Source organism: Pseudorca crassidens, chromosome 14 (genome assembly GCF_039906515.1).
Source record: "Pseudorca crassidens isolate mPseCra1 chromosome 14, mPseCra1.hap1, whole genome shotgun sequence".
NCBI lineage: Eukaryota > Metazoa > Chordata > Mammalia > Artiodactyla > Delphinidae > Pseudorca > Pseudorca crassidens.
The window spans coordinates 54,642,996-54,658,753 of NC_090309.1; the positions used below are offsets into that span (position 1 = coordinate 54,642,996).

Genomic DNA, 15,758 nt, shown 5'->3' on the forward strand with positions numbered 1-15,758 from the left:
GGATGGTCACTTACTTAGAAACAGCTGCCTGAACCAGAGAGAAAAATAGATAAATACAACCTTCTTCTTGGAGTGGGTCTGGAGGTCCATGCTTACATCTCCAGGTAGGCAGACGATGTTGCTGGTGGGGGTGGGAGAGGGGACTGAGAGGCGAGTACCTTCAGGATGACATAGCAAAGTCATGGGAGGGCTTTTGAAGTGATTTTAAGGGCTGAAAGGGTGATAAGTTAGTCCATCTCCTTAGGATGGCCTGAGGATGACAAATTGTAAAACTGCAATCATGCCCATAGCTCTTAAGAAACAGGGAGTTCTGGTTACTTGAAATTTCTGGTGTACTCTAGAGCATCCTTTTGGGTTTCAAACATTCTTGAAAATTCTATGCTGGAGAAGGAAGCGGAGGAGCCTAGCAGGAGCAGTGCAACATGAGTGGAGTGTGAGAAAGGAGCCCCAGCGTGAAGGAGGAACCTGGAGAGCTCAGAGTCACTGTGATGGCCATGAACGCTGGTTGAGTGGCAGGGAGGGTGCAAGCCAAGCATGGAGCCCCACTGGCTAGCCTGTGCTCCAGGCCCAGCCTCCAAGGGGCTCCCAGCCTCGCATGGGTTTCTAGGACTCCCAAGGCCTAAAGTTCTGAGCAGCCAGTCAGAAACTGAGTCCTGAAGAGGCTTGAATGGGTTGCAAGGAGATCCAGCATTTGCTTCTCTAGAAAGATGAAAACGAAGTGCTCCTGTGTTGCTTGCCCAACTGCTGGCACTCCAGGGCAGCTCCACACCCAGACAGCCCAGAGCAACACCCAGTCTGCTCAGGCGCCCTCCACGCCTCTGGCTGGCAGTCCCCGAAACAGAGGCCAGGCAGGGGTGGGCGTTGGGCATTGCCGATATGGTCATTTGCATCCTTTGTGCGTCTTCAAAGGGTAAGAGAAAAGCTGAAACCACATCTAGGTTTGGGAATGTGGAATCCCTAATGTCTAAAACGCAGTAAGCTTCACTAGTGCCACCCTGACACTCACCAAGGAGATAAAAATGTTCATCAGGACTGAGAAAGAAGATTTAACGTCATTGTATTTATTAGGTTCCGAAACAATACACATTCACATCCTTTTGAATACAGTACATTTGGCACAATAATGTTTACAATGAAATAACACTAATGAATGGCAAGAGATTAAAATTACATCCAGAAAGGGAAAAAATGTACAAATAAAGCGTCACAATACAAAAAAAATCCCTAAAATTGAATACATTTTATATTTAGCCAGAATTATTTTGCACATAATTTAAAAAGAGGTAATTTTTTAGCCTTGTTTTTTTTTTTTTTTTTTTTTAAAGCAAGAATGCATTGTTTTTTCACCTTTGGAGGAAAAAAAAAATGTTTCCACTTCACAAAGTCCATTATGAGAGAACACAGGAGAACAGCTATCCTTCATATATTTTTTTGGCTTTTTTTTGCACTCCCGTCCCCCGTTTTTTCTTAAAAAAAAAAAAAAAAGTGAGTGAGCGACCTGGAAAGATTAGAAAGAACTGGCAGAAATGAAACAGTGTGTCTGCTTCCAAACTCTTGTGAAAGCTAAAATGAAACAATGACTACTCACGGAACACACAAGCCTTATTCTATAGACTACGTGGGATTTGAATCTGCCTGTGTGAGAACTTGATGAGCTCCAGCCCCAAACAGGAGGCATCCCAGCCAGCCCAGCTTTGGGGGCTGGAAGGGGGCATCTCTGGGCCAGGCAACCCGCTGAGTGGCTGCCTGGAGCTGCCTGGTGGAATGTATTATTATTTGACTTCCCAACAAAAATGCCAGTTGTCCTTTAGGAAGGTCCAGCCCCTGCTGACACGGGAATACCTTGGACAAGGCCAGTTGGCATTATAGTTAGAGTTTGCTTGGTGTTTCAAAGTCCATCAGGGTGAAAGAAGCAGAGGAGAAAACAGAGAGCAGTGGTGATGCATGAGTAAGATGGGCAGTATTGTCATGTCTTCCTAAAGAATGAGATGATGCCACCATGAAGATGTTTCTGTGCTTGTCCTCAACTCCAGAAGACAGTCTCTCCCCAGTACGTCAAGTTACCGAAGATCAATTAACCTACTGTTCTTCATCTCTTCACTGGTATGCCAAACACACAAATTGATACAGCATAATATTTGAAATTATCATAAGAACAGTTAATAATTACACCTGAGTTTTTAAAAAAATCAAAACAAAAGAGAACTGAATGGCATCACTAGTAACCAAGGCTACGTGACTAGCCAGATACACATATGGACACCAGCTAATGGGCCGCAGCTAGTCACTGACCAAACTTCGAAACCACCATCCAGAACATTCCTTTCTCTTTCCCATCTCTATCAGGGCATAACAGAGCGCAGGAGAACTATATGTGAGTTTACATCTTTTAAAATAAACCAAAATGAAATAAACAATACAAAGAACACCCCTCACCCCCCCCCCGAGAAAAAAAAAGAAAGAAGGAAACACACCTTATCTCTCGGTAACTTGAACCAATACACTCAGAGAGTATTGCACCTGGACATTATTATAATTATTCTTTCATAGACTAAAGTTTTATAATATGCCTGAACATGCAGCAGTTGATACCTCTAAATTCAATGAATTAATTCCACAGGCCTTGCAGCAAACACTATATACAAAAGTCTCAAATGTACAAAAGGCAAAAAGCTTCATTAGTGCCACTTTGCCACTCACAAGTATATATATTTAGGGGCAGCTGGGAAATCCACGTGCAACAGTTGGAATGGATTCCATTCCCTGCTAAATCGGTTCAGTAAAATAGATAATCAAACGACCTCCAGGAAACATGTACACAAAGCCACAGAGAACCCTTGGAAATCAAAGAATGTAACACTGTTAGCATATCTACAGGAGGTAATGTCACATCCATTAAATAGTGTCCACATGAGTCGCCATTCCATGTCACACAGAAACAAAACTCCGAGCGCATCTTGCCACCCTGTCAGTTTTCAAATAAGTCGCTCTTCAATCTCCTGATACCCTCTGCATAACCCATGTTAAGCCTCATTCTGCATGTTCCAAAAGCAGATATTTCATATTTAACTTTACACATTTAATGTTTAAAAACCACAACACAGTAGTACTACCATTTGGGAGAAGTGCGCAAAAATTGCACACTGCTGCAGAAAATAAATAGAGTTGATGCTGGGGACTTAGGACGAAACTGGAAAGAGAATTTGGGAGGCGAGTTTTGCTAGAACCCCAAGGCCTCGGCCATCTCTGCGGTGGCCTTGGAGTTCAGGCAGAACTTGAATAACGAAGAGCACTACTAGTTTCCTTTTCTCTCAATTCACAGAGCCTCACGTGCCACGAAAGCATTAAGAGCATAAACCTTGGACGATGATTTATTAGCCCTTTAATATATACCTGTATTAACACTGGAATTTATATCTTTTGGCCAATTAGAAAGCAAATTTGATCATCTATTTTTCAAATGTTAATCGAGTTCAAAATCAAATTTCTTTTTCTACGGAGAGCGATTTCTTCCACGAGACACATGCTTACACAACTTTGGCATGCCCCGAAGCTAAAACCAAAGCAAGCGAGAATTAGCCATTCCAGAGCAAACCAACACAGGGAGCCAACCCGGGCATCTCCCAGCCTCTCTCCTTCCTGGGCATGCCTTGAGGGCGCCCATCTTTGGGCTGAAGAAGCACCAGTCTCTTCTACTGGATAGAATGGCAGATGGTGGCAGGCGGGGGGGACTGGAGGGATGAGAAGCAAGAGTTGTCAGGACTCTGCGTCCATGAGCAGAGCCAGAGTCTCGTTAGCTTTTTTTTGTTGGTTTTTTTTTTCCTTTTCTTTTCAGTAAAAGGCCTGAAGTCGCTTCCCTGCCAGAAGCCCCCGTGGAGTGAAGCCAGGCTTGCCAACAGACCAGACTCGGCACTGGGTCCAGTGAACTGCTGACGCCACACGATTCTGCATTACTGGTGAGACAGGAACCAAGAGTGCCTTCTGGTCACCAGGTGGGAAGAGGGAGGAGCTGGCCTGGGGGGAGGGAATGCAATAAATAGAGGGTGGACAAGGGACTGGGGCTCCGGGGAGGAGAAGTAGTTCAAGACTGTCCTACGGGAAAATAGGAATCTTCCCAGGGCCCCTGCTTGCAGCATCACCGAACTCCACCTGGAGCGGCTTCTCAGGGCATCAGGTCTTCACCAAAGTAGGAGAAGCCTTTGAATTCCTCCTGGTTGATCTGCTTCACAATCGCTTCATCCACGAGCGTGAGTACCGGCTCTTCCCGGGTAAAGTCTTGGTCAAAATTATTGACGTCTCTTTTGGTTTTCTGTGGGAAGATAAGAGAAAGCACTGACTCCAGGCTGACCTTCCTCCCCAGGGCCCCCCGCAGGGAGTGGGCATCGCGCTGACCAGCCTCTCGCCAAAGCAGACCTCTAGCTACTGAGAGCAGACATCGAGCTGTTCCAATGAGGTAACGATGAATGGCCCCAGGACCGGGAGGTGATGGAGGACTTGGAGAGGAAGAATGAGTCCAGGTGAGAAGGAAGACGGGGTGAGAGGAATGATGGAAAAGCAGGGAAGTGGGATTCCCATAGACTGTGTGTGTGGGGTGGAGTGTGTGTGTGCATGTCTGTGTGTGTGTTGCGGACACTCCCCCTTCCAGCACCTGCCCTAACCCTCTGGCTCCACTGAGACCTCCCTTCCTGTGATCCAGGAAGTGAACTTGAATCTCCCTCCCACAAGGTCTCCAGTGGTCTTTCTTCCATAAAGGTAAACCCCCCATTACCTTGCCATGTCTGCTCCAGATGTCATCTTCTCTATAAGTAGGAGGATGCATGGGATGGGGGGTGGGACCGTCTTCTGGGAAGCCTCCCTTGCTCCTCACCTGCTATTCTGTGTTCCCACGTTATTTCTATTATTATACTCAAGACACCGACTTGCAGTGAATTGTTAATGCTTTTGTCCTGACCACGAGCTCCTTAAAGGCAGAAGCCTTGTCTGACTCAGCCTTGGGTCCCCAGCAGTCCCCTGCACTAAGCATCTACTGAATGAGTGAATACATCAGCAAGCCCACCACTGACTTCCCAGCTCAGAAAGACCCATCCCAGCTGGAGGTTCAAGTTACCAAAATTGGGCTTATGGTCTGTGGAGGGTGGAGGGCATCAATCAAACAAGTCCTGGGTTTTGGAGAAAATCAGCAAGTATGAATAATGCTCTCTGCCTTTGGGGGTTCACTGCTGAATCAGGAATCAGTATTCCTGTCTAGAACACAGTGCAATCATTAGAAAAACTTTCATGGAGTAGTCAGGGCCCGGCTGAGACTTGAAGCACGAGTTACAATCATGTCGGTAGAGACGGGAGGAAGGCACCTCGGCAGAGAGGAAGATGGTTAGGAAGATGGGAGCAAAGTTCTGCAGGACATCGTCTGGGAAGTGCTGCTTTACAGTTTACAGCATCTTCACGTTTATTTGCTCACTGATCCTTGCAACAGGCAGGTGTCATTATCCTGATTTTACAGATGTGGAAACCGTGGCTCACAAAGGTTTGGTGACTTGCCCAGAGTCACCCAGTGAGTTCAGAGCAGAGCCAGACTCAAATCCAGCTCTCAGCACGATGCCTCCCGTGGTGCAGAACGTCTGGAAAGCTGGGTACTGGAGACGGGGGAAGACACGGCAAGAGTCAAATTCAAACAGGAGACATTTAGGTCAAACCACTAGGCTGAAGCAAAGCCAGAACGACTTGCTGGTAAGCCAGCATGGTGGGAGAGGTCTGTGGGCTGGGGAGAGTGGTGACATGGTGAGGTGAGCTTGGCAGGGGAGTCTGTTTTCACATTTCCCCAGATTGAGATCTGAATCAGATGGACAGCACAGAGCGGAGATGAGCTAGTCTCTCCCATCTTTCAGCACCCATCAGTCCTGCTTGGCGTCTTCTCTCTGGCCTTGAGCTGCATAGTTCAGTAGGTCTCAGAGACCTTGGAGGGGAGACAAAAGGGGGACACAGAAAAGCCCAAGGGATGGAAACAGGACTTGCCGCAGCAGGATGTGTGTGTCGCCCCTTGAGATGGGAAAACCGAGGAGTGGCTTAGTCTTTTCTACAGGAGGGCTGGTCCCAGGCAGGAGGATGACGCGTTCTCCATCTCCAGTGTGTACAGAGCACGAGGAAAAGGGGGGCCCTCATGGAGAGGAACTCCAGAGGAGAACCACAGAGCCCAAACCCAAGTGACGCATGAGGGACGTGGGAGGGCAGGTGCCTGGGGAAAGGGTGTGGTGACGCCTCTTCTGAAGATCCCTATCGAAGGAGGGATGGGTTCACTTTGATTGAAGAGGGGTTATAGAGTATGGGCCCGTGGTGCTGGGGGAGCAGCAGGATGGGGAAAAGGTGGCAGCAAGACTTTAAGACTTGGGAAGCACTGAGTATCATCCCAGAAGGCGACCAAGGGGCATCCTCAGTGGGGGCAGGAGGAGAGGGGGACCAGGGGCGGGAGTTGGTGAAGAAGATTGGCAAGGAATAGGGCAGGAGGGAAACTCAATTGGTAACACCACCAATGGTGGGCTACGCCCAGGTACTTTCAGGGGCAGGACCACCTCCTTCCTGGCTCCCTCTCACTGGTCACTAATGGGGGAGGGGAGCCAGTGTATAGAGAACCTCAGGAAACCTGTAAACACTCTGGCATCGGCTCCCCTGTTTAACTACTTGTGCTTCACCTTTCAATCGTTTGTGTCCATTAGTCATGGAAACTGGTTTCTTCTCCTGAGGTCAAATGAGCATAGTGACGGAGCTAGATTCCACAGGATGTCTGAATGTCCCAACTTGCTGACTGCTTACCAGGGAATCGGGCTCAGTCAATACAGCTAGGGACGTCATTCCCAGAGGCCCTCTAGCTCCATGGCGGGCTGGCTTGGGTAGCAATCTAGCTCAGCTCTGGGCTTTCCAGTGGTCCCAGAATCATCTGTGGCATTGGAGCGAGTGTGCCATTCTTCAAGAGCTCTATGGAAGAACGCACTTGGCTCACGCACCCCTTACGCAGCCCGGCCCAGGCCCTAGTTCCCTTGGAGACAGCTTAGGTGCATGTCAGTCACTCATTCCCAATTCAAATAACTAACAATTCCTGACGATTAATTAACCTCAGAGGCTTAGGGAGTTTTCCAAAGCAAGTATTTCTGAGAAACCCCATCCCCTGTTAATACCGTTGGAGGCAGCACAGCATCCTCAAGTTTAGAGAGGACTGGGGATTTTATCCTATACTCACTGGTCTTACTCTTTGGAAAGCTGCTGTCTCCCTTACAGAGTTGGCACGAGACTCCACTCCAGGGTTCTGATGGGCAAACTCCTAGAGACACTCCCTGTTTAACTCGATCTTTAGTCGCCCCATGTGCCCCTCCTAATATCTAAATGCCTGATTCTCGGCCCCCACCGCACAGCCTGAGAGGTGACACTGGGACAGCGGGACAGCCTTCTAACTCCGCACCTCATCTCCTCCATTAAGTCCTTCCCACATCCTCTGGCCCACACGGAAGGAAGGCTGAATGCAGGAGGAGAAAGAGCACTGGCTGACCTCCCATCCTGGTTAGATGACACTGTGAAGGTCACCTCTTTGAGCCTTGGTCTTTTCATCTGTAACAGGGGGGTGGTCACAGGTGCCCTACAGATTGCCTTGAGGACTAAATGAGATGCCAGATGTGGGGTGCCTTCGTGCGGACCCCAACACACAATGGGCACCCAACAAATGTGGGATCCTATCCTGCCTCCGAGTCTTAGCACCGTGTGCCGTGGCCATGGCTGTGTTCCCCAGCACAGCCTATGTGATCTGCCCACGGGTGCCGTGAGCTTCGTGAGGGCAGGGCCTGAGCCCACAGTTCTCTGGATGCTTTCAAATCCTGAACTAGTGCTGAGCCAGGGCCTGCCTGAACATCCCGTGCTTCCTCCAGCCACTGAGATTCTTCCAACGGTGGCTTACTGCTCTCGGAAAAAGCTCCAGTTTCTTACCCACTTCTAAGGCCCTCTGGGATCTTGTGCCTGTCCACTTGCCCAGCTTCATCTCCCGGGCCCGGGGGAACCACGAAGTCCTCTGGACTCATTGGCTTTGCTCCTGCAACCGAGTCTTTGTTCAGCTAGTCCTCGGCCCGGGGCACCCTCTCCCCTCCTTGCCTCCTGCCCCGTCTTCATCACCGAGCTGACTTCTGCTCACCTTCCCATCTTGGCTCAGATGCCCTGCTTTCAGGAAGCCTTCTCTGTCCCTCCAGGCCTCTTATGGGGGTTCTATCACCTCTCCTAACTCTCATCACGGCACTTACCACCCTGGGTGTCCGCCTCCTTTTGCAACTAATCTGTGCGCTCCTGGGGGCAGGGACTGGGTTGAACCCGCCATTCCATCCCCGGGATGGCGTACTGCCTGGCACGTAGAGAGCGCTCAAGAAATATCAGAGGAAAAAAATAATCGAATGCACGTCTCTTGCTGCTCCTTTATCTAGAGCCACTGAAGTGATCTGGGTTCAGAACCTGTGGCACTCTTGTGCCAGAGGGTGTTTTTGTTTGGAGAAGGTTGAGGTCTGACTCACAAAGAGCCTGGAGCAGGGCACCCCAGCCCATGGCTGCCCCATAGCACCCTGAGAGACAGGCAGGCTTAGGGCTGGTTAATGGGGTTTCCTCTCCCTGCAGTGGTCAGCCTGGGCCACTAGGGTTCCTTGACTGCTGGTCTGAGAAAGAAAAAGGATGAACCAGGGTTTGGGCAAATTCTACCAAGACAGATGGGCTAAGAGAAGTTTACGGACTTGGTGGGTATTTGCAGTTGGTGTCAGGGGAGAACAACATTCCTCTTCCCTTTGGCTTCATTGAGAAGTGAGGTCTTGGATTTGAGGTCTGGGGCTGACCCTGCGGGGAGGGCACACTTCTGGCATCTGCAGCAGGGGAGTGAGGTAGAACTATGGAAACAGAGTTACAGGTCACTCCAGATGCCTCTGAGAAACTGCATTGGAGAGGCAAAGGTAGGGGACCTGCCTTTTAAATCGCCCTGAGGCCACTGAGGGCCGGAGGCTCAGCCGACTGTGGCAGTGTCTGGACCCCAGTGCGGACGTGGGCAGGCTGCCTGTATGCTCGCTTCCTGTCTGGCTGGCGCAATTCTTTCATAGCCCTCACTGATCTGAAGTCATAAATACAAGCGTTCAGAGGAGCCAGCGATTTCTGCTTCTGTCTTTATCTGATTACGAGATCAACAGATGACTTTGTTCTAAAGCACCGAGAAAACTCCCTGGTCTTACAGGCCGGGGCACAGGCCTGTAGTCACCGTGCTGGTCCCACACCACCTCTTCATCTGTGCTTGGCGTGACAGCAAGGCCATAGGCAGTAGACTGACCACAAGCTAGGGTCCCCGGACCCATGTGTGTGACGGTAACTTTCTGGGGAGACATGCTGTCTCCACGTGGTCTCCAAAAATCCAGCTTTCAGGTTCCACCTCCCTCTTGAGTCTCCGACCCCAGCCTCCCTCCTGCGGTCCCCCACGGCAGTCCCTGGAACATGCATTTGCTCCCTCCTTGTCATGTTTTTATGTGTGTCACGTTTTCCTCTCGTATCCCTCGAGGTACCTACTGCAAAGCAGGGCACACAGCAATCCCTTAACATTCATTTGCTCAAAATCCTCTTATTTGCGCAACAGTCAAACTCAAGATTCCTCTTAGCTCTGAAATGTCAATATTCTTATCTAAGCTCTTTCTTCTTTTAAATATCTTCAAAGAAAAAGGGAGAATTTAAATAACTAGAATGCTTGCTTAACATCAGTTAACTGGGTCTTTACATATACACATATATTCATTATACCCATATATTGACAAAGTACACGTGCATATGCTTATACACACACGCTCACCCATGACGTTAAATGAAATGAGAAACCAAGAATTGATCATACTTTTGGATTTTCCTTATATAGAAAACAGAGGAGACACATCGAGGGTTTGTCTAGGCTGCCAGTGGAAGCTTTCACAGCACCTCTCTTGCCATGGTGGTGCCCTACCATGTTTTAATCCATTTCCTTCTTAGAATGTGGTGGCCAGAACTGATGGCTCGATCCCTGACTCCGTGGTCTGAGCAATGCCAGGGGAAGTGGCATGACCCTCTACCCGGTGGAAACTCTCAAATTAAATCAATGCCTAAGACGGTGTCACTGTTCTATCATTTCTGAGGTAACTGTGATAAAACAGTGACGCTCTTACAGTTTTATCAACCCAATTTAACCTTGTTATGTATTGAACTGTGTCTCCCCCAAAAGCTATGTTGAAATCCTAACCACCAGCACCTCAGCCTTATTTGGAAATAAGGTCTTTGCAGATGTAAAGTGGGGCCTATCCAGTATGACTGGTGACCTTATAAGAAGGGGAAATTTGGACACAGAGGCAGACGCACACAGCGGGAGGACCGGATGAAGAGACACAGGGAGAACCCACACGAAGAGCAGAGTGATGCTACCACAAGCCAAGGAACATCTGGTGCCACCAGAAGCTGAAAGAGGCAAGGAAGGATTCCTCCCCTCCAGGTGTCAGGGGGAGCGCGGCTCTGCAGGTGCCCTGATCAAAGACTTTCGCATCCAGAACCGTGAGACAATACATCTCTGTTGTCGTAGACCACCCGGCGTGTGGAACTTTATGGTAGTCCTAGGAAACTAATACAAATCCCCAACTTCTGAAGTGGATTTTTTGCATCCAGATGTAACCTCTGACACTTAACCTTGATTTCTTCTTATGGTGGTACTTATTTCTAGGTTGTTAAGATTACCGTAAATAACGATTCTGTAATTTACCTCTCTGAATCTCAGTTTATTTACCAAGAAAGTGGGGATAATAAATCTACCTAGCGTGCTGAGGATTGCACGAGAGCATATAAGTAAACCTCGTGTAAACTCTGAAGTCCTATATGAATGCCATTTTAATTCTGTCATCCATCTTTTCTGCCATACCCTTCAGATTTCTGTCATCCTAAAATCTGATTGGCATGCCTCCCATCTCTTTAACAAGATGCATATAAAAATACTATATAAGGGAAGTTCAGGCTCAGAGCCGTCTGACCTGCCCTCTGCAAAGAGCTCTCTCACAAAGCTGACCTACCCAGTCGCACCAGCACTTTGCGGGTACGGGTGTTAAATCCACTGTGAATCAACCAGCCACGGTCACTTTTTCCATCTTGTTCAGGAGGATGCTATCCAAGACTTTCAATTGTTTTGCTGGAATAAAGATACACAGTGCCTGCAGCATTTCTCTCATCTATTAGTCTAGAGGTGAAGTTAATTGGCTCCAAGCAATTACCATTTTCCCCTAAGTGTCCACAAACTATCTTCTCATAAAACCTTCTAGAAACTTGCTTTAATCACATCCATCTCAGAGTATCCCAAACCTCATTTTCCCTCTTTCTGAATACTGGGAGACTGTTTGCCCATGCCCCACCATTTGGTACCACTGCTCTATTCCATCAAATCCAAATAACCAAACAGTGGGCACGGCTGATTCTTCACTAACCTGAGAGATAACTCACCTGGGCCTGGCACAGCGGCTTTCAAACTCGGCCGTACAACAGAACCACCGTGGAACTTTAAATGAGAGTGATGCTACACCCACCCCAGAGACTCAGGGTAACTGCTCCAGGATCTGGCCTGGGTGAGTTATAGCTCCCAGGTGACTTCATTAGATATAATTCATTAGTTCACGTCTCTTGGGTTTCAGTTCACCCAAGAGTGGTTTTTGCCCTAATCTTTGAACTTTGAAGATATTTCTCTTTGGGGAAAAGTTAGAGGCAAAATAACAGCCTTGCTATTTGTCATTGTTTTCAGTCAGTGGTTCTCTATCCTGCCTGTGCATCAGAAACAAACATGCATCTATATGGACACCTGGGCCTCAACACACACCTCGTGAATTGGAATGTCCAGGGGGTGGGGCCCAGACCTCTGTAATTTTTTTTTTTTTTTTTTGTGGTACATGGGCCTCTCACTGTTGTGGCCTCTCCCGTTGCGGAGCACAGGCTCCGGACGCGCAGGCTCAGCGGCCATGGCTCACGGGCCCAGCCGCTCCGCGGCATGTGGGATCCTCCCGGACCGGGGCACGAACCCACGTCCCCTGCATCGGCAGGCGGACTCTCAACCACTGCGCCACCAGGGAAGCCCTGCATTTTTTTTTATAGCTCCGTGAGTGATTCTGATGTGCAGCCTTGCTGAGTCCCTCTGTGTAAAGGAGCAGTGGATCTCTTTCTTCCTTCTTTTTCTTAGCAGTTTCAAAGGGACTTTTTGTAGTCTGAAAGCCTATTTGTTCTGGATTCAGCTTCCCCTCAGGGTCACACAATATACTGGTATTCCTTCTGAATTTCATGCCATTCCTTAGTTATTTTATAACGGTCTTCATAAAATCAGGATACCCAAGAGCTCACTGGCAAACCACACTGGTTTCTTCAGATGTCGCCCTCCGAGAGGCAGCGTAGCCTAGTGGTTTAGCATGCACGCTAAACTTTGTGGCCTTGGGCAAATCAGGAATTCTCTCTTGTGCCTCAGTTTCCTCATCTGTAAAATGGGGATATTAGTAGTCCTCCCCATATACTTGTTATAAGGATTAAGTGAAATAATACATTTAAGTGATGAGAACATTACACAGCAGAGAGTAAATGTAAATTATTAGTATTGCTTCTTTGTCAATATTGATCACAACAGTATGGTTAGAACAAAGAGCGTTGTCTTTGGGATGATCCCTGATCTCAGTTCACAGAATAATCACTGTATCACCGGGGTGACCTGTGTGCTTTCATCTCCTGTGTACTCCAAATACTAGGACTAACGAGTCTTCTCTCAAAAGCTAAGAGCCAGAATTGTGACCCACCCAAAAGGACGTTCCTGATCCTTTTACTGCCTTCCTAACCTTGTTTGTCTTTCCTCATTTTCACTGCCATTACATTTACAGTATGTTCTTTGTATATCCTAGTGGGCTGTCTTTAAACTTTCTGGCATAAAGCAAGATAAGAAAAACAAAAAGGAAGAAAGAAGATGAATTTTACTTTTAGCAGTGCTGGCTATGACATCATTTCTTCTTTTCTCTGTAATGAGCCGGAGGGTGTGTGTGTGTCCACAAGGAGCTGCAGAGCTGGTGGCAAAGTGGGCAGCACATGCCTCAGCAGCTGGTGTGTTCCTTCAGGGACACAGACCCAGGGTTCCTAGGTCTCCTGAATTCCCAACAAATACCCCAGACACATTTTCATGTTAGATCTCCTAATGTTTGCCAACGAATTCAATTAAAAATAGAGCAGCCTGGTTGAATGGGTTGCACGGCCCTCCAGCTTGTGGCCTCTATTTAGTAAAGCTGTTTCCACCTTTTAGGGAAAAAGAAAATCAAGACCCATTTGCTTTTTAGGCACAAATGATTAGCTTCATGACATGTAAAAATGGGAAGCCACTTGGTTCCTGGCCATTCCCTGGTCCACAGGAGAGAATCATGGCAGCAGGCTGGCCTCTGCTACTAGCATACAGAGATGGGGAGCCACCCAAGCCTCAGGTCGAATGCCCCCTCCCCCATAATCTGGTCCACCACCTCATCTAAACCATGTCTGAGGGAAAGCCGCTTCACTCCTGAGGTAGTCTGCATATGTAAATGTATTATTATTTTTTTTTTTTGCGGTACGTGGGCCTCTCACTGTTGTGGCCTCTCCCGCTGGGGAGCACAGGCTCCGGACGCGCAGGCTCAGCGGCCACGGCTCACGGGCCCAGCCGCTCCGTGGCATGTGGGATCTTCCCGGACCGGGGCACGAACCCGTGTCCCCTGCATCGGCAGGCGGACTCCCAACCACTGCGCCACCAGGGAAGCCCGTAAATGTATTTTTTAAATGGACTAAGTCCCTCAGACCAAGAGGCATTCTGAACTACCAACTACAGCTGAATTCTGTCAAATCCACTGCTTGATGGAATTCAACTATTCCCCGTCTCTCCTTTTCCCTCGTAACTGTTTCCCAGATTATTAAAAAATCCACAGTTTTACAAATTCCATTTGAAGAGTTGCTTTGGAAACTCCTATTAGCTACCACTAACCTCCTCCCTCACACCTAGAAATACTTCAGGGATCAAAGGAGTTCAGCCAACTACAATTTGTCTGTACATCAGTGGTTTACAGGAGTCTGCAGACTCAGCCCTCTGGGATCTCCTTTACAGGGGAGGGCAGGTATCCCTGTTCTAAAGAAGCTGTTACCACACTTGGAACATCTGTTATGGTGCTTTTTAAACAAAATTTGGGGGCTTCTACCTGAAGGTTCGTTTGGAAGGCAGGGCCAGCTTAGAAACCTACAGAAGCTTGAAAGGGGAATCCAAGATACAACTCCCTGTATCCCCTGCTCCCACAGAAGCAGGGAATGTGGTCCCTGATAAAGTGGGGAGCTTGTTGAGGTGATTTTCAAAGCTGCTTCTACCTGTGTATTCCATGGCTCAATCATTTGAAGTAAAACTAAAATATTTCAAACAAGACTTCCTGACCTGGGTTCCCACTCTTAGAGCATGGATGGCACGTTGTCTGTGAAAGGCCAGCTAGTAAATATCTTAGGCTTGGTGGGCCATGGGGTCTCTGTCACAACCACTCCCCTCTGCCGTGTGGCACGAAGCAGCCCTAGGCAAAGTGTCAGTGACTGCGAGTGGCTGCGTCCCAGTCACACTTTATTTATGGACGCAGATATTCGAACTTCTTATAATGGTCAAGTGTCACCATTCTTCCTCAACCACTGAAGAAAAAAGTAAAACCCATTCTTAGCCTGAGGGCTGCACAAAAAGAGGCAGTAGGTTGGACTTGGCCGGTGGGTCAGAGTTTGCCGACCCCTGTACTAGACGAGGGACTTCAGGGCTTCCGGGAACCTCGTGAAATACAATCCAGTGTGTTGTACGTATGGGCACTTTTGGGTTTTCCTGGAGAGAGTTCACTGCAGCAGATTCTGGAAGGGGTGGCAACTTCACTGCTAAGTTAGGAATCACAGATTTCAAAGTTTCCCCTCAAACAAGGCCTGAAATTCTCTGTGGAACAATAACTCTGAGGAATCCACAGAGAGCAGAAAGCCCTGAGAAGCAGTCTCAGGACCGTAAATGTCTCCTTTCGCTCAAGTCCCTCGTACCATGGAGGCCCCCTACATGGGGCGTTGCCTTGGGCCTGTGTGGTGCTCCATGGGAAGGCTGAAGGGTCCCTATGAAAATGGTTGGGAAAAGTCCCCCGGACGCAGGCTCTCTGTCTAAGGCTATTTCAAGACCAGGTGGAACCGTTTGTCTCGTAGCTTTGGCCTCACAGACACAGCATTTCTTCATTCCTTTTAGGGAAGGAGACATTTCTGGGCAGTTCTGAAGGGCGGTGCTGACACCTGCCTCCTGAAACCCTCCCAGGCCTGCCCAGGTCCACACGTGGACACACCTTTGGCTGTGACTATCTGCTGTTAAAACTTGGTAAAAAAGTATAAAGCATATATGTCAGTCAAGATTCATTTTGGGCCGTGTGGTCAAGGACGCACCCTCATAGTCTGTACGGCTCTCACTGGCCCTTGACGACGTTCAGTTTGGAGTTTTAAATGGCCTAGAGGTGTCTCCAAGTGCCCCAAGAATACTGGCTCCTTGGCAAGGCAAGTAGCATCTCGGGGCCACCTGCATCTTCTGTCGCTCGCAGTACCCAGCTCACAGCCGGGCCTTAACTAAGTGGACCCCGCTGAGTCCCCAGGTGACAGCCCAGAGCAAGAGCTCTTCTCACACAGGGGAGCCCGCCCCCTCCAAGACAAGACATGAGAAGAAAGGA

The 15,758-nt window shown here is 48.5% G+C and overlaps 1 protein-coding gene across 3 annotated transcripts in view; it reads right to left on the reverse strand.

The window, feature by feature from the left end:
• Positions 1-1,040: 1,040 nt before the first annotated feature.
• PRKCE (protein kinase C epsilon) overlaps positions 1,041-15,758 on the reverse strand; it is a 510,787-nt gene continuing 496,069 nt past the window's right edge. For all 3 annotated transcript variants that reach the window (XM_067703065.1, XM_067703064.1, XM_067703063.1), the window contains one exon: positions 1,041-4,309. In XM_067703065.1, the coding sequence (XP_067559166.1) occupies positions 4,163-4,309 (147 nt within the window). In that variant the 3' untranslated portion in view covers positions 1,041-4,162. The remainder of the gene's footprint in view (positions 4,310-15,758) is intronic.